Source organism: Motacilla alba, chromosome 3 (genome assembly GCF_015832195.1).
Source record: "Motacilla alba alba isolate MOTALB_02 chromosome 3, Motacilla_alba_V1.0_pri, whole genome shotgun sequence".
NCBI lineage: Eukaryota > Metazoa > Chordata > Aves > Passeriformes > Motacillidae > Motacilla > Motacilla alba.
The window spans coordinates 53,139,960-53,159,843 of NC_052018.1; the positions used below are offsets into that span (position 1 = coordinate 53,139,960).

The 19,884-nt window shown below is 39.8% G+C and overlaps 1 protein-coding gene across 1 annotated transcript in view; it reads left to right on the forward strand.

The window, feature by feature from the left end:
• Positions 1–1,364, forward strand: part of RSPO3 (R-spondin 3) — a 58,232-nt gene extending 56,868 nt beyond the window's left edge. The window contains exon 5 of the mRNA XM_038133578.1: positions 201–1,364. Within this exon, the coding sequence (XP_037989506.1) occupies positions 201–394 (194 nt within the window). The 3' untranslated portion in view covers positions 395–1,364. The remainder of the gene's footprint in view (positions 1–200) is intronic.
• Positions 1,365–19,884: the final 18,520 nt, after the last annotated feature.

Consider the following 19,884-nt stretch of genomic DNA (forward strand, 5'->3'; position numbering starts at 1 on the left):
CTCTGCCATGGGATTCATGTTGCAATACCAAGAATCCCCTGGGATGTGGGTGTGGTGATTGGACATTTCCAAATACTGGTGTCCAGCTCCTAACGGGAGGTGCTAAACCAGGGCTGGTTTCACAGGTTATGGCAAAGTGAGGGACTCAGAAACTTTAATGATCTGAGCAAATCTTCTAATGTGCCATCATTTCTTTTCAGGGAAAAAAAATAGGGAAGAGAAAAGAAAAAAATCCAACAAAGATGAAAGCAAGGAGACAAGACAGGAAAGCAAAGGGCGAGCAGCCCGAAGACAAAACCGGGAACAGAGGGAAAACAACAACAAAACGCAGCCGAAGAAAAGGAAAGCCCCAAACAAAGAACAGGACCTGGCACCCGTTGACACTGCACATTAATGGCCCTCCATGATTGTTTAAGTATTATGATGCTGCTATCTCTACCAGATCGCCCTGACAGGTGTTCCAACCATTCAGGCTGCAAATGGACAATGCTACCAGTTATTATTAAACTTTAAACAACATTCCAAATACATCCTATATTCTCCAAGCAACCATAGTTTATTAAAGAGATTGACATGAGCCAAGGAAAAAAAATCTAAAGATGGGATCCTTTAAAACTGTTATATTATATGCTTCCATGCATCTGTAAAAGGCAATTAAGAAATTTTGTATATAATAATAATAGGGTATAAAATATAGCAATATAATAATGAATGACTTCCAGATGAACAATGTTCTTTTTTCTTTGTAAAATATTTTTCAAGTTATTGTTTAAGTATGAGGCAAGAGATATGTCTAAATCAAAGATGAAAATCGTATCCCTTCATATATTGTACATAATTAAGAGAAGGAGGAAAACATTTCTGAAGAGCCAGTAGGAGCCCAAAGTTTTACAACCTCTGGTGGAGCAGGATGGGATTGCCCTGTGTTTTCCCAGTCCATGCTCCAGACATAGGTGAGAAACACCAGGAGAAAACCAGCAGGGCTTCAGCTGCTGAGGGATAAGAAGCAGAAGCATCTGCAGCTTTGAAGACTGAATCCCTGAGGCAGAAGGAAACTGAGTTGAGCTCGAATAATGCTCTTATCTGTGAACAACACAATGTTTTCTGGTCTAAACAGTGGTACCGTGTGCTGTTTTATGCTTTTTATACCTATGTGTAACTTAAGTCTACATTTCAAATCTTCTGGTGAATGACAAATCGTATTTGTAGGAGACAACGTTGAGTTAATAAAAACCAGAAAAACAGACCATGTAAGTATGTGTTTTTCACAGTGATGGTGTCACTTTTTCTGCTGGAGAAGGGAATAATTTGATAGCTTCACAGACAGAAGAGGACACAACTTACACCCACACTGTGCATCTAGCAAAAGAGTATCCACAAAAATAAATTTACAAATGTACACAAATTACAAACTTCTGTCCAATTTTACTTAAATTCCTATTCTGGTTCTTCTCTCTGACACAGCAGAAGTGAAAATCTCCACTGCTCAGAGGACAAACCGAATCCTGTGGTACCATTCATGTTTGTTAGAGGCTAGAGCAGCCCATCAGTGAAACACAGGTTATGCTACACATTGAGTTGCTGCCCTGAAATGCACTTACCCTTTCCAGAAACACTTTGAGGAACAAACATACCTCATGATTTGTGTTCTGTTGCCATGTTTTGCCCAATGACAGCTGTCGCGGGGGTAGCAGCCCACCCACTGTGGAGCGTGGACTAGAACAGGTGGCAGGAGTCAGTTCCCTTCCCTGTTCACTATTTCTGTTTCTCACAGTGAATTTGACTTTCAAAAAGACCTTGTCCAACACTCAAGCCTGTCTTTCAGGCTGAGGACACCTGAGTGACAGCTGCCAGTGACTTTCCAAGTAATATCCTAATCATCCAGACAGCAATGTAGGATGGTCTCCTAGCTTGCTTTGTAAGAGCTTTGTCTCTAATGATACATGTAGATGCAGTAGTCTAACCACATAGTGTTTAAGGCTTCCACACTTTGCCTCCTACATTCATGAGAATTAATTAAAACTTTCTGTAACCAGTCCCTGATTTTATGCATTTATTCTATTTTCTCAGTCTTTCAGAAGACTGAAAGGCTGAATTTTACAGAGATGAGCATCGTACGCACGTAACACTCCTCACACACAATGGAGTCTGGATGGGTAAGAGAGCACAGCAGGGTGTGCCTGTGAGGAGCACCTAGCAGTGGGAGGCTGGAGCAGGGGTGACTATTTGTGAGCTCCCAGCTCCATTGCATAACTTGTTTATACCCTCCTCCAGAGGAGTCTGGTCTCAGTCTCCCACTACTGACCCAAGCAACAGCAGTCAAATCCCTCCATCAACATCTTTTCACCTTGCTGGGAGCAGCAGCTGAGGAGGAGCTGGTCTTAGAGTAGTGCAAGGTGCAGAATCTGTGTGCACCACTGAGGCTCTGGGTGATGCTGAAATAGAGAGCGGAAAGGAGAATTCCTCATGGTGCCAGACTCCGAAGCTGGCACCAGAGGAGGTGCAAGTAGCAGTTCTGGGCTGAGAGGTGTTGGTCTCACAACAGAAAGGGGAACCTAGTGCTTCAAACCCTCTCCTACAGCTGCATCATTCATCTGTCTGCAGTGCTGGTGGGCAAACAGGGATGTTCAGCTGCTCGGAAAGAATTTACTGTTCAATTTACTTCCTCCAAAGACAGGTTTTTGGCTAGATGAAGCATCCCTACTTGGATTCAGCAAACTAGGTCAGCAGCTGGACCACATGAATAGTTGCACTCAGGGAAGATTTGTCTGCAACTCTTAAAACTAACCAGTAGGATTGTTTTTTCCCTGCCTTGATTAAATATAGGAGCTAAATGGCCAAGGGGGTTTGTTATGGAAGAATTGTTTCTGATGGAAGCACAAACAAAATCTATAAAAATAAACAAGAGTGTTCAGAGAGGAATTTAAAAAATAAGGAAAAAGCAAAACTAGATACTATACCCAAAATGTCCCTGATCTCAGTTATTCTCAACTACAACACTTGGAGGAGTCAAAGGAATGCCATTTATCTGGCAAAGATAAACAGAAGACTGGAAAAGCAGTATCAAGTAGTTCAAGATTTACAGACTGAGGGAAAAGAAAGAGGGAGAAAGAAAAAGAAAGTAATTTAGGATACAAATGTGAGTTCTAGTATACACTGTCACAAAAATCTTTATTACAAATCCCCTGCTTACACAAGAGGCAGTGACAAGTCTGTTTTACCAAGAGCAGAACTTGGAATGATGTTACCTTTCAGCAAGAAATAAAAATGTAAACAGAATTTGGCCCATGGCAGTAATAATTTATAGCACTAGTACCTGAAAAAACATGCTACCTCTTTCCTGGAAATGAACAAGGAAGTTGCTGTCATGCTGCTTCCTCCCACACAGAAAAATGTTTGATAATATTGCCTATAGCCATGGTGAGGCACTAAAAAGTATATCCAATGCACTTGGACAACTAAAATTTTCTCAAGTCCTTGCACAGAACATAGACCACCGTGCTGGTAGGTGAACTACTCAATTGGGACTCCCAAGAAACTGAAGAATATGGACCCTTGTAGGCCAAGTGTATTGCAATAACACCTTCTGCCCATGCAGTAATAAATGTGTAAAATCAGGAGTCAATAATCTTACATGCTAGTAAGAGCTAGTGAGAGCTCATAGGACCTCACTGGAGAATATTTGATTAGGTAATAGGAGTAGCTGTGACTCAATCTGTGCAAAACTTCTTTCCTGACAATTGCTTCCAAGTTAAAAAATACTTCAAAATCTTAAGAGTCGATTTGAAGTGATTCCCAGAGAATTATGAACAGCTTTTCTTAAAATGGAACCTAAATTGAATGGGCATTAATTATAAGCCAAATTCATAGTGTGATAATTATTAAATAATATATCTGAAATAAAATACTAAATACCAGCTAAGGCCAGTGGATAAACACACATTGAGTGCTATTTCTGACAGTTAAGCTGCTGAAGGAATTGTCATCAGTAACAAAGAGACAGAAGAAAGCAAACAACTGTTATGTCCCAGGCTTCAGATCTGTCTGACCAAGCTGTAGCTTGTTCTCTCATCTGAAGATCCAAATAAAAGAATCCAGTGGTAAAGAGTTTAATTGCTGAACTGCTGAACTGAATTTGTCCCAGCAGCTTTATTCTAAGCCACTACAGCAGAGTTGTCAGGCTGACCAATGCACTAAATAAATGACAGGTTTTGCTGTACCCTGTAGCAAAGTGGCAGCAGAAGAGCCCATCAGCAGAATGGGACCATCATCATCACCCTCATCGCCCACAGTGAAGGTCTTGTGTCGCTACCAACAGCCTCTGTGTACTTGTGGTTGATGTGCTGACGGGAAAGCAGCACAAGAGTATTGTTATTAATTCCGAAGAATTCCTCTATAGCCCTCATGAGTCACTATAATTATTTTTTGTTTCTGTGGTTTTAGGCTCTGAAACTTATTGAAGGCTGAACTTTCTGATGCAGCATGAATTTACCATGGCACTTGTACTTACTTGCTATGCATTGTTATTTGCAGAGGCAGCACTGGGTTTAGTTTGCATGGTTCACATGAAGTTGCACAAAAATTCTAACCTCTGCACAGGATGACATAACACCTGATCATGGGAGCTACTCTTCAAAGTGACATTCTGCAAGCATCAGCTGCAGCTTCAGTCTTTCCTAAGTCCATCAGCAAGGGTTTGGTCACATTTGCAGGCTCAGATCTGCTACTCCTCTGCTGTTATTTAGCACAAAACTTACTCATTAAAGACCTTGCACTCTTAAAAGCAAGCACACTCTGTTGTTACAAATCCACAAATAATTTTCTCATGTGGCCTCTTGTTAATGGGGGGTTGGATTTGTCCTAGTATTTTGTAAAAATTTGGCATAACTTAAAGAGAAGTCATCATGTTTGTTCACCATTTTAATAATGCATCTGCCTGTTACATCTTCCTCTCCTAACTTCACTGTGACACTCCTAGTGGGTTAGGCCTGCCCTTTCAGATCTGGAATGTTAATTGCATTTAAGAAGCAAGAGTACCCATTGATTGGTTTGACACAGAAATTTCTGTGTTTTCATGTGCAAATTCTTGTTGATAGTGTTCTATACAGTGTTTCAGAGTGCTAACAATGTCCATATAAAATAAAGTTTCATTATATAATATAAAAATATAAAAGAAACCAAACAATCTTACTAGCAGACTCACCTGTAATCATGGAATCTCAGCCAGGGGAAGGAAGGGTAGGGTAAGCAGGCTCTCTTGGATAAAATTGGCAGCACAACTTCTTCTGTAGCCACTACTGTGGAAGCAGAACAAATTCTGCAGGTGCCACCAAAATATGAGGCCATAGAGCAAAGACAGGAGATAAAAAAGTTGGTCTGCCACCTTTATAAAGGATGATGTGAACAAAATTAAACTAGTAACAGCAACCACATTTTCTTGTATAAAGGGAATAAAGCACTAGGATAAATTATTCCAGAATGAAACCAATGGGATTGAATTAATTTAGTTCTTGATGTGCCTATAGAAGGAAACCAGAGATGAGACAAATTAATGCAGAGAAGGGAACAGTGCTGGCTGGCTGCAGATAAGCAAGAAGCTGAAAAACATGTTGCCACCATTATTTAATCTGTGCATTAAGTAATCTCTACTCATTTATAGTCTACTCCAGTACTCCTGTGTCTAAACAGATTTTTAAAGTTCTACAGATGTTGATACAGACATTGTCCAGGGGGAAGCAATACAGGAACTAATACCTTGCTCTAGTAAAACTCCAATGTTTTCCCAGAACATGATATTAAGGGACTGCTTTTGTTATTTTGAGGTAATTTTTGTGACTGAAAAACAGGAGGGCAGTTCCCTTTAGGCTATAGCACAATACCTGGTTTTATAAATGATTCAATCCTTACTATATCATCCATGTACTGTTTAAATACATAGTAGTTCATAAAGGAAGCTGCCATGAGAAAGGAAAATGTGGGTAATATTTCTTATGGAAATCAGCATAATCTGCTCAGGGCTGTGTTCCTTTTTCATAAGAAATGATGTATTGGTTTAGTCTGCTGTCAAAGTTGAACAATGGTAGAAACTGAAAAACATCTCACAGCAAAAGCACAATTCCAAATGGTAAAAGAGGTTATTTTTCACAGTGATGCTTTGTTCATAAAATAAACCTCCAGTGAGTAAATTACAACAGAATCTGTCCTATAGCTACTCTAATAATTTTGTTCTCTGACAGTTTCAGACAGCAGGAGGGAACTAAAAATGAGTAAACTATGTCCACAAGGCACTGATGGATAACTGTGTATTCCTGCTAGTTACTAGAAAAGTAATATCCCAAATAATAACCTCATGGTCATCCTTTTATCAGCCCTTTCTCCCCCCACAGCCCCCCCTGCCCTGTTACTCCTAAACTAGCTGATAAAAAAGCATCTGGTTTTGCAAGCCAGAGACCAAAAAATGAGCAAGTAGGTGTCAGCCTGTTTTTAAACCAGGAGATTTTTTGAACAGTGGCTGAAGAGCACAATTCTGTCATGTTTGGTGATAATGTCTCCCATGTCAGAGGTTTATGTCCTGCTGTCACTCTGTTCAGTAATAACACCTGAGATATTACTCTCTTCTAGTGTGTTACTTCCATTAAAGAGTGACTTTGACCATTCATAGAGCATGAGGAGCTTCTATTTTTTCCAGATGCTAGTTACTTCTTTCTAAAACATTCTTCTACTACTCACCAGCCCCTGCCATCTGTTCTGTAGATGTGCCTCATGTGGGATAACTAACCCACTTCTGCTGAGAACAAGACTGCGTGGTTTGGATGTCTCAAGTGCCCATGTGTGTGACTGGAGTCAGGGACGGAAGGACTGGTGGAGACTGCACTTTGGATCAAACATCTCTAAAAGAGGGAGGATATTAGATGAGCCAAAATTATACTTTAAAACACCTTGAAAGCCTGTGGGAGACCATTCACACATTTTAGTCTCTTGTAGTCACCTTTGAGATGAATCCCAAGGGTAGAGGCTGACCTCGTGGGCTACAGCTATGGCCCATTTCTACACCTTTGGAATATACTGTGCTATTTCTGTATTATTCTCCTCGCTACAGATGCTCAGCTCACTTCCTAATGGGATTTGTAACAAATGAAGAGTCTTCTTGAATGTTAATTAAGTTGTTTATGTTATAGTTAATGAATAGTGAGGGCTGAGCCACCTGCTACTCTCCATCCTGACAAATCCTCTTTGGAGTACCTTTTGGTGACAGCTTCCCAGATAATCTTGAGCAAGAGCACATATTCTACTTATGAATCCTTTTACCTTGCTGGCATTATCTGAGCTCCAGTAGTGCATCAAACGATGTAATTAGCATCCCTCATGTGTGGTTTCTTTTCACAGCCTGTTTCCTACAACCTTACATTTGCTGTGCCAAATGCATTACTGAAGTCTAGACATATTGTACTTGCTGCTTGGAGGAAAAGAAAAAGAAAAGCAAGTATTCTCATGGCAGTAGAAATCTTTCTTGAGATATCAAATTCTTGTTTTGGTTTGTTTTCCTTTTTTTATACAAGAGAGAAATGCCAACACAAGAAAATTTCTTAAGCACATGCACCCAGAGACTTACATTTTCAAAATTAATCCTAGGGGAAAGAAAAGAATGATCATTAAAAGTAACTACTTTAAAGTCAGCTGGGCACCTTAAGCTGAAATTCTGGTGCACCATTAGGGGGCCATCTCAATATAAGATCTTAAGAATGAAGGTTTTAGAAAGACTTAGAAGTTTTATTCAGCTGAGACAGACTCGCTCAGGGATAAGTAAGAATTCTTTGCAATTTTCTCATGGGTCCTGCAGGATCCTAGGAGTAATTTCTTACATTAGGAAATGCAGGTCCACTGCACTTTAGTGTCTGTCAGCGGGTGGTTAAGAAGCACAATGTGCACATTGTACCTAGGCTGTAATTAAAGAGGTATCAGCTATTTTTCAATATAGAAAGCTTTGTCTTCTGACTACAAGAATAAATAATCCATCACTCAGGAATGCTGGATAGTCATCATTTCAGGCCTATAAATCATACTTAATGTGTTTTATAACCAGTTTTACTGAAACTGTTACTTCATAAAAAATCACAGTAGCAGCACCATACATTGTATTATTTATTGCTACAAGGGGGAGCTGCAGAAGCATCCTCCTCATGGTTCAGCCATCTGCCCCTGTGGGAGAGCAATAACTGCCATGTTTTGAAGAACAGTTGACAGCATCAAAAGGAATTTCTGTATTAATTTGAAAAGTGGACATACTGTGTTTGCTATAAGGCAACAGGCGATGCAAAGCACTCAGAGGATTACTTAAAGCATGCATTGAAAGCACTGTGTATTGTTTTAAACAGCCTATACCTTGATTTTTTTAATACAGTGACACAGATCCGTAGTCAAGGTGTCTTTGCACATGGTTGGTGCGAGCAATAACAGTGACTTACAATTCTGTATAAAGCTGTCTATACAAACACGAGTTGTCTTGCACAAGCCCTGCTGAAGCTAGTCTGAAGCTCCCACAGTCTCTTTCCTCAGCTAAGCACAAGAACAAATCTCTCAGAAGGCTGTGGCCAAAGACTGAGAAGGTTCCTGTGGGCTTCTGTAAAGCAGCAAGATGAAAAGGGGAGAATGCAGAGCAGGACACGAAGGTAGGAGCATACAAATGCAGAGTAAGAAGAAAAGGCCCTTTAGGCAGCAGTGGTAATTCACAGCTGAATGTAAATAGTGTCATATCACAAAGAAAGCAAACATCATACTGGGACACACATGCAGAAATATAGCCTGTAATATATATAAAACAATTCTTCTGTTCCACTCAGTATTGCCAGAAGTATCAGCTGAACTACAATGTCCCCTTAAGGTACCACAGTTGAAGAAAGAAGGGGTATAACTAGAAATTGTTCAAGCAAAAGCATTGAGAATGATCAAAGCTTAAAAAAAAAAAAAAAAAGCTTCAGAAAAATGGTCCCACACCTATCTACTTATGAAGGAGATAGTAGCCATACAGCAGCACTGCCAAGGAAGAAAGGGATATGGCCACAAATGGGAATCAGCTGAAGGAAGCAGAAATAAATAATTCTTTATCTGTACAAATTTCTCCCTTTCTGGATATACTAAACAATATAACTCACTGAGAGCATTTAGCAAAAGAGAAAACAAAACACAAGACTCCCAGCACTAAAACTAACATATCTCTTCCATCCCATCTGTAGCCAGTACCTAATTTTACCCTTTCTCAGGATGTGTGTGTTTGCATTCCTAGCTCCCTCATTCATTATTTTAGAAAAGAATAACACCTTTCCTACTCTTTTCCAAATAAAACTTACTCTCCTTGTTTCCCAGTGATTCAAAGAAACACTGGAGCCTCCTAATTTGGAAGAAAAATGCAAAACATAAATGTTATCATCTTTCTTAGAGGAAAATAATTTGTGCTACCATGCTGGAAAACTGGTAGTGAGCTGGCCTAGCAAATTTCCACCTTGATGGCCAGTTTCACCATAATTTGGGGAGAAAAAAAATTAACTGTGTGCAAAGCAGACAGATCCTGAGCTACCAGTCAGCATGTGCAGACTTTCTGATATTGAAATAGTCCTCCCACTCCAAGTGTATCCTGAAAAAAAGGATCCGATATGGCTTTCATCAGAAAGCAGAGCAAAGAGCTATGTAATGTAGTCAGAATTAAAAAGTGAATTCTTGGACTGAATCTCCAGGTGTGTGCATCAATGTCTATATCTACCCAAACAAGTGATTTATTTCATGCATGTGCTGTGAGCTGCAAGTAAAACAAGCACATGCAAGGGGACGGGGAGAGTCCTATACTCCAAATACCCGGATCCAGGACAGTGACATTTCACTGGACTAGCAGACAGGTGGGCTCACAGCTGAGTGTCCCACTTTGGAGCACACATCCAAGCAGAGCAGCATTCCTACTGTGTGACTGTTCCAATTCAGACCATGCATGCTAAGGCAGCTAGGATCACATGGCCAGGAAGCAAAGCAACATCTACTAAAAGAAGACCTGTTTTGAGATCTCTGACACGGGCCTCAGTAGCTGAGCAGAGTTACATCTGCTCACCAGCAAAACACGGGTGTGATGTGGCTGCTGAACTGATGTGAGCACAAGGAAGGATCTGTTTGAGGAAAACAGTGGTTTAAGGAGTCCCTCCAAGGGCACTACAGGAAGCAGAAAGACAGAAGTGTAGAGGAAGAAAGAAGCTACATGAACAACTGATGGGACAGGAAATCTGACCATAACATTAAGTCAGTAAAACTTATTTCACCTGGAACTTCTTGATTTCTAGCTCTGGATCATGTTTTTTTCCTCAAAGTTTTCTTTACAAAAAGAAAAGACCTAGTCATCTGGCTTTAGTTTTGACCCTACACAGGCAGGGTATTCCAGACTGCACAGCTGGTTGCAGCCTTAAACCTGGAGGTAGGATGTGAGTGGGTGAGTCAAATTAAAATAATTCTCTTTCTTTTCTGACTCACTGCAGTTTTGTATTTCAAAATTTGAAGTTGCTTTTGCACTGTCAGCCAGATTAAATAATGTAGCAAATTCTTTAGCTGCAATGTTCTCACTCATTTTCCACAGAAGCTTAGGCGACACTGAAGATCTACCCAGAGACTTTTTACTGACTTTTACTATTTGCCACTGTGTCCAGACAACCTGAACAATGTCTTCATTTTAAATTCAATGACACATTAACAACACATAAGAAACATAAGACTTATGAAGACCTTGGCCCTAACATCTGACAGTAATAAGGATGTGAACAAATACTTACGTACACATACATCAGTATATTTGCAGCTGTAATTTAGAGAGCTTGTTTTGTGGTAGAAGTCTTGAAATGCTACCTTTGTCTTTTTTTTTACTCTATTTTCCACAATTCTATTAAGAGAGAATGATCAAGACCAAGACTCCCAGCAACACCCAAAGGAAAGTGAAATGCAGGCCTGAAAAAGGGCTTAAGAAGGGATTTCAGATTATTTTTATTAGCTAAAAAAAAATAAATTCTGTGACAACTGTTTACCAGTGAGAGGCCTCCTATATAATTTTCTGGTTTCCAGTAACTGACAAAGCCTAAGTTGTTTCCTGAGGTGTTTGAGATACATCCCTATGAGACTTTGCCTTTCTTGGCAAAGCTCTGCATAGCAGGTAGGTAATGAGAGAAGCATTTCAGTGACTCAGACCATGGGGTGATGCCTCCACAAACAACAGAGAGTCAGGCATGAAGCAATCTTCATGTGGGAAAAATCTGAACCATTGATTCAGGGGTTGCTAATTGGGGATCTGAGACTCAGAGGGGCCTAACACTATCATTTTCTTCATTCTTGTGTTGTGGACTCATAATAATACGTTAATTATGGTTTTAATTTTGGAAATAGAGATCATTGTTCTTCAACACACAGGCCAAACAAATAATGATTTCTTTGTTGCAAGTCTGGCAGAACACAATGCTTCTTGTTTATAACAGCAACTGGACAATTTATTTGCATGCAGGAGGTAGTTTGTTCCACTGGATACCCTTTAGCCTTTACTTTTCCATTGTTCAGAAATAACACAGTATACTACAATTACAATTATACTACAATAAGCCTTCAATTATTGGGTAAACAATTTTAATCAACCAAGAGCATGGCTCATACATAGCTGCAATTACCTGTAAAGTTATGGATACTGACAGACAACAGTACTGCCTTTCACTGCATCATGAGAAATGACATAACCCAAATGTGTTCAGCTATCAGTGAGACTCCCATTGTTAAAGAATATTATGGTAATTATTCTGTTATGGCATTACTCCGTCTTGCTACTCCCAGATGGACAATGGAAAGATGAAAACTTTGGTGCCCCTTGAATACGTTGTCTCTTTGCTGCCATCACACAGTGGGAATTTCTGTATATATATCATATTTTAAAAAGAACACAAGTGCAAGCTCTTGGGATCCAATTCTTCATCATCTGCCATCAGGACACAAAAGACTTTGCAGCTCTGACCACTGCAACAGCCTCTCTTTTGCTCACAGCTGCCCTTAAAACCTTTGACTTCTACCAACACATGAATGCTTGGGTACAGGCAAGAGTGATCCCCAGCAGGAAAGAGCAGCTTCTGGTGCAGGAGTCAGTGACCTGCTGGAGCATAACTCATTGGCCAAATCAGCCTCTCTCACCTCTCTGTTTCAGGGCTGAGGCAAAGGACAAAGTTCACACTGAGATTACCATGGCAAATTTTCACTGTTTCCATGGAGGTGTCTGCACAGATAAGATGCCTAAATCCTGTTTTTGTCAACATTAAATTGGTGAATAGAGTAGTGGAGGCTGAGGGTAATGGAGTTGTCCAAAGGTAGGCGTCCAGGGCCATTTTACACTCCCTATCAAGCCTGTGCTGACTTCCAAACAGAACATCAAAAAGGGCACGTCTCCTGTAAAGCCTGTGTCATATCTGAAATGATGCATGGCTGTCACCTGCCTTCAGGGCAAACTGAAGTTTGATCCAGTGAGTCGATCCACTCTTCTGACTGTACTGCCCAGGAGCTCAGTGCAGCTTCTTGAACAGCTCATGGACTGCCATCCGAGATGCCCTGGGACAGCCTGCCCAGAATTCAGATACCATGGCAGGCCTGGGTGTCCCAAAGACACTGTGTTAGATGTATCAGCCCCCAGTGGGTGTCTCAGAAACTCTACAGCATCTCAAGAAGCCCAAGAGACATGCACATAGACACCTGAACCCTACCTACATTTCCACAAATTTAAATGGGTGGCACATCTATAGACACTTAGAGAGGCTGAAGTGTATTTAATGCTCATATTGAATCTCCCAGTATGACCCAGATTTGACCTGCTTCTTTTGGTTTAAAAGTTTATACAAAGACAGTTATGGGCACTCAACTAAGAGCATCAGCTCTTAAGCTGTCATAACTGCACCGTTTGTCTATTCTAAACAAAGTTAACAATTTTAAATGAGTTTAAAATACAAGTCCTCCCTTCTTTGCCCTTTTCAGTCTACTATCACCCCAGGCACCTCTCCAATATGGGCTTTCATTTTTTCCTGAGAGATCTTGACTGCTACTGCATTTTAGCTGGGTGATCAATCAAAGAATGTTCCTTTATAAGTTCTTGTTCTGTGTAAAGCTGTAAGTTTTCTCCCAGTCTTATTTTAGTTGCAAGAGCTTTCAATCCCATTGTTGGAGATAATGAAAAACCAATGCCACAGAATCTGGGCTCCTGAAGAAGATTCAGCAGCTCTTCAGCTAACCAAAGGGGAACAATGATAGATACTATGTGCCTCACTGAAGAATGAAGCCTGAAAATATCTGAGACTAGAACTAGAGAACGAGTAATCATACCACTGCTAACCTTTTCAGCAGAAATATCCAGCTTCTGCACATACCCAGCAATTGCTAACTGTCCACCACACCTATCCAGATACCCTGAGTCCTGAATATTCCTCTGCAGATCTTGCAAAGTGTTCTGCTTCTCCTGCAGAGTTCTGTAACTTATCCCTCCTGCTGTTATTTTACAGCAAACTAGAAACTGAGGTGGGAGTAATGAGGTAGTAAGCTAGATGGTGCAAATAATCACTCCATCAACATAATTATTTGATATCACATCAAGCTGAACCAAAAGCACCAGCACTAATTAACCTGAACCTACACAGAATATCTACTTTGCTGGGCCTAAGCATCACAGAAATTTGCCACACAACACAAAGCAAAATGTATCATCAGCTGCAGACATGAGGATGTATACAACTGCACACATGCATTAAAAACACATAGATACCTTTCACGTTATGGAAACTCAAATGGAAGTACCGATTCATTCATCATCTCCGCTCAAACCAAGCATTATGCCTCCTGTAAAATGTATGGCCTCATCTTTGAAATTTAAAGCCTTGCAGAGTCTTCAATATGAATTATAATTAAGTTCACTCATTCATTCTTTTTCTTTTCTTTTCTTTCTTTCTTTCTTTCTTACATACCTACATACATACATACATACACACACACATACCTGGTCAACTTATCTAGCCTTACTGCTCACTCTTTAAGCCATAACATTGTGTTTCAACTTTGTTTCACTATCCAGCTGTGTTGGAATCTTGGATGAAATCAGACGAGTGAGTCTGTGGATGGTGTAAACCAGTGTTACTTCACGGGAACTCAAGGAGTTAGTTATATCCTCTTACAACAGCAGTGAATTTAATCCGGGATCAGTGGAATAACATAGTTCCAGCATCCTGGTAAAAATGAGTAATAGGAGCAGCCTTGAGGCCCCAGGTAAATAGATGCCATAAATTCAGCCCTCATATAAATCCAGGATTTTATACAATTGGAAGATACAACCTACTCATCTTGCTGATCACATACGTGTGTACTTTAAAAGCTACAGATTACTCATTGCTGATGTGAGTAGCTGAAACTTTGCTAACTCCACAGAATGGCACTGAGCTCTGCTGGTGGTGAGTGAGTTCCTGTGACATTAGGCAATTCACAGCTAAAGGCAGTGGTGCTCAGTGGTGCCAGAAAATGGAGAAATGCAAAAGTGAGATTTTTCAGAGCTCATTTCAAGTTACTGGAAGTAGTATAGCCTTTACCTGAATTTTAAAAAGCCTAACACAAATTCCCTGAAGAGAGAACAACAGTGAAAGAAGTGATCATCATACAACTGAATGACTTAACTGAAATCAGGGATAATAATTCTAGAGTTAAGTGCTACTCAGCAAGAAAAATGGCCAGAGTTGAGCTCAAAGTGGCATCCTACCCAAAACCAGAGTGGTGGAACTGAGACTCCTCATCTGTTTCTAATGTAAACCCCTCATGAGCTTTTATCAGCACTGCTGGAAGCCAAGAAGCAAGAATATTTTACTCCATTGCTTTTTCCTCCATTGCTTCTCAATGCTCTCCATAATTAGAACACTTCTAGAAATGCAGGTCGTGGGAAGACTTCAAATGAAATAACAAAATGCCCGGTCTACTTACCTTAGCCCTTTAACAGAATACATACTCTTGAAAATTAATGATGCATTAATATATCAGAAGCTTTTTAGGATTATGAAACATACCTAAACCACAAACAAACTCCAAGCTAACATTACCCATGTACCAAGAGACCTAATTCACACAACAAGAAGCCCTGGAACAGCACTTTTTAAAACTCCAGTGAGATCAGTAATTATGCACTGGTGCACACAAAGGCTCAAGTGAGTCATCCCCAGGGTAGCCTCACCACGAGCTGAAGAAATTAATTTCATCTTGAGATCCTATCAACCAAACCAAAGAGAAGAAAAAATGCATCAAAGAAAACCCAAGCAGATATAAACTCAAGCATACATAATAGATACAATAATTTATCATATGCACAATAAATGATACATAACTGCAGATTGCAAACAGCTGCTTTACCCAGAGAGTTGTCTACTGACCCTTAGGAACCTGGAGAGGATTTTGGGGCCAGCAGAACACTACCACTTTGTAGTTTCCATCTTTAAAGGACTATATCTAATGAATCCTTATAAGATCCCAGCGAAACAGGTCAGTATTATAGTTCATTTCATAGCTAGTTAAAATGACTACTGATCTGGAAAATTTGGGATCCCAAAAGTACTGTGATCATTTTGTGAACTTTTCTTTCATGCCTTCCATTTTCCTTTGCTTGCTCTCTTCATTTGGGTTCAGAGAGAGAATATAGTATTGCTGCAGCTAATTTTTGCCATCCTATGAAATCCACAGAACTGATATGAACTCAATCAGAAAAGCTAGGACTATTAGAGCTAACCGAATGAGCAGGAAATGGCTGAAGTTAAGGGATTAAGCATACAGAAGGAAAGGGCTTTGCACTCTAGGCTGCAGAAAATGCACCCCTTCTCTTTTGAGATTACAAGTCATTTATCTTCTCTTGGAGACCTCTTTCTGATAAATGGTGCTATCAGGGCAGCCTGCTCATGCCATTCTAAACCAGTCTGGCAGCAAATTAAACCAGGATGTAAATTTGTCACTCTCAGCCCCTCAGAGAAGATCTACAGAGGGGTTAATTGCACTGTCATGTTTTCAAACCATTCCCTTCTACAGGAAAAGGCAAAAAACTTTCCACATGCACCCTGAGCCAAGCCAAGCAGGTTGCAGGTAGCAGGCAGTTAAACACACACTGATATTCACTTGGGCAGTCTATCCTGATGGATCTAATGAAACTACTTGCAAAATGTAAGGTGTGTAAGTACTAGCCTGGGGACAATGTGGGTTATCAGAATTATTAAATTTAGACTGTATTATTTATTTTGTAAGCTATGCCTAATGTACCTTTATCAGCTTATAGATGCTACTTCCCCTTACTGAATTTGTTAATTAAACTCTAAGATATAACAGGCAGTAGAGCATTACTGATGAATGCATGCATCAAATCCTCAACGAACTCCTGTCATCTCAAAGTTTCATGCCACTAAGAAATTTCTGTGCAATTCTGTCATACTGTTTCAGAACACTTTATTAGACAGATGCAAAAGCAAGTGATACTGTTTCTTTCATCTGCAATATTACCTTTGCATTAACTGTCTCACTCTGTATGGCTCCGAAAGGTGACAGTCATCAAAATTGCAATTAGAATAATTATTTAAGCATTGATTGAAATTACTTTCCTTCCAAGATTTTTCCATAACAACTCCATCTTCTTTTTTTTCTTTTTGGAGAAAAGTCTGGTGAAGCCATAGAAAGACACTCTCTCCTCGTCTGCTGCCTCGGTGCAGTGCTGGGGGGTTACGCAGCACACAACACGTGTGGTGTGTTCCTCACTCCCTTCCCTCCTGAGGAACCTGCCACACACTGTAGAGAAGACCAAGGGGAGCAAAGGCCCAGCAGGGTCAGGCTGTGAAGAACAGAGCCCTGCACTCTGAGTCCTTCTCCAGAGCATTTCCTGCTCCTGGGGAATCTGGTGACACTGTGAGAAGTAGTTATGAAAGCTTCAGATGATCCTGCCCATCATAATGGGTCTCTCACCCAGAAAGCCACAGAGTCTGAGCATACGAGAGACCAAGAGAATGGAAAAAGCACAAGCTACCAAATAGCAGAGCAGCTAGACACCTTTTTCTTCTGAAAACTAGACATCTTTTTTTTTCTAAAAAGCACTAACAAATGTTTGGGTTCTATGGAACAGGAGAAATAAGATTTAACTGTGGAACTGTGTCTATAAATTTTACTTATGATACCCTTTTCACACAACTAAAGCCCAGAGGACAGAGTCATGCAGGAAAGTTTTAATTTTGTACTGATAATTTTCAAACTACAGTGTCATGGACTACTACAGCAACTACATGGAAACAGCTCCATTTAAGCTGCTGAACTGTTAATCCAAATGGAACAGCATAAAATGCTCTTGGTTCTTTTATAAAATTCTAGCAAATATTTTACACTAGCATATTTTTAAATATATATATAATTACTATAGGAGATGCTGTTTTGATTGTGATAATGTAGAATTCAAAAATATTACCTGAGAAAATAAAAATATGCCCTCTAGTGTAAAAGTAGGTCCTTGCATGGAAACTACATGGTAGCTCATATTGTTGTAACTAAAATTTCAAACCTAAACTTCCATTGGTTCTGTCTCCATATGGACTTTTACACCTACTGAGCACTCACCAGCAGGTAGTTCAAAGAGGGTCTGATCCACAATGTTTGAAGACTTTGCTAACTTTCCAATAAAGTGTGGGTGTTTTCAAGCATTTTAATATAGTGTTCCTCTCTTCAAAAATGTAATTCTGAGTTTGAGGCCTAAGTACTGTGCAGTTTCCCAGAAAACATGAGCACCAAATCACTCAGTAAATTTTGTCACTGCCTGACAGAGCCAGGGGTTTGGAACTACAAGGAGCAGTTTTAGGTGTCAGGAACAGCTTTGCAGGCATTCCCTCTGTAAGCAGGGAGTCTGGTCAGCGCAACATCTGGATCAGGAGAGACAGCAGTACCTACACTATATCCATTTTTTTTAAGAGCTCAGCTTCCCCACAGTTACCATATACCATCTAGTGATACAAAAGGAAATTGCAATTGCTCATTCACTATTTTTTAAAATTAAAGATGAAGATGACACCAACATTTTTTTTATAGTTTGCTTTCCTTTCACTAAAATAAAATATAGTATGAGCGCACTACCCCTCCTTGCAATTAACTGTTTTTCCATATATCAAGAATCTCGTGACTCCAGTTAGTTTTCAGGATTTCATTCCTGAAGATGTATGATTCTGCAAGAATTTCAGCTTCAATAAAGTTAGAATAAAGCTTACCTTATAGCTACAGATGGACATTTTATGTGCAGTTATAAGTTACTGTTAAGTCCTACAGATGTAAAACTTGGGGCCAAAAAAAAAAAACAAACCCACAAACAAAATCTAACCTTGTAAATTTTGTAAACATCATGATTTTGAAGTTCCCAAAATACTTTTCTTTTTAATGAGTTTAATTGCTCCCCTGGTTGATAGGGAATAAGTCAAAGAGAAAGGGATTCAAGTGATGATGAAACTAAGGCACAAGATTTACTTTTGGGAAAAGAAGGGTTTAATCCTGCAAACTTGCTGCCTGGAAAACGAAAAGATTTAAACACACTGTATTCTAATGCAATAACTGTTTTGTGGTGGGATTTTTCTGCTTGTCTGCATCACCATATGGATGACTTCAATTCCACAGCAACATATACTGTGATATGATTTTGACAGCTGGGATAATGGAAAAAGTCAATGTTTACTTATTGGCAGAAGAAAATGTTACCTTGCCTGCCAACTGGGGCAATAAAATAAATTTGTTTTGTATGCTGTGTGGAATTTTTTAATGCCACTAAATGAAAACAAAAGAATCAGGATCTCTCCTTGGGAGTTCACAGACAGAACGGGTACAGATACAGCAAAAGTAACAGATTGAGAGAACTGAGAAAAAGAACTCGCCCTGAGCTCCTCTTCTCCCACTCCTCCTCGTCAGCATCATTCAGCTTCCTGTTTTTAAAGCAAAATGGGATTGTTCTCATGACTAACCAGCATAGTCCTTCCAAAACTGTTAAATAACAGCATTTTTGGCAGAAGTTACTACTTATCTAGATTATGTAAGCAAAATACAGATATTCCATGAGGTACAGTAGTTGCATTTCCATACAGCAATTTGGCCTTTAACTGACACTTTGTTCTGAATCTACAAAGAGCAACTGTAAATCAGTTAGCTACAGTGCAGCAGGACTGTAAATGCAGATTGCTGAAACAGGCATAAACCTCAGCAGTTTCTAGAGAGTCGAAATGAAAAAAAACACTTGCAAACCCAAAGGGGCTTTGGATTTCCATCAATCAACTTGCATTTCATACATCATTGGCACAACTGCAATTGCATTTCAAGAGAGTTCAAATGAATGTCATTTTGTCTCACTGACACCATCTTAAAACACTCATAGCACAAGGGATAAGCTTGTGTCTAGGACTGTGAAAAACTATAAATATCATTTGTAAAAAGAAGTGATCCTGGAAAATTTGTGTATCTTGGTTTTTGATGACAGTATGACATTTATTACTTCAATGAAAATGGCACTGCAATATAGGGATCTCCTGCTGGAGGACAGCTTAGAGGAAAAGGAATGCAGGGAGTGATAAGCAACAGGGGGTTCATAAAGGAATGTGCCACTTAAGCAAAATCAAGATTTCTCTTTAGTACTTTTACACATTGTAACTTGATTCTCAGCCCCTCTCTGGCTCCTTGCAAGGAGCAGACAAGTGCAGTGCACTGCCAACTTTACACCTTCTCTGGACTTTACAGAGGGTTTGCTGAAGGTGCAGGAGCATGGAAGTGGCACGATACCACACATCATCCACTCTTCTGCCAGTCGTTAACATG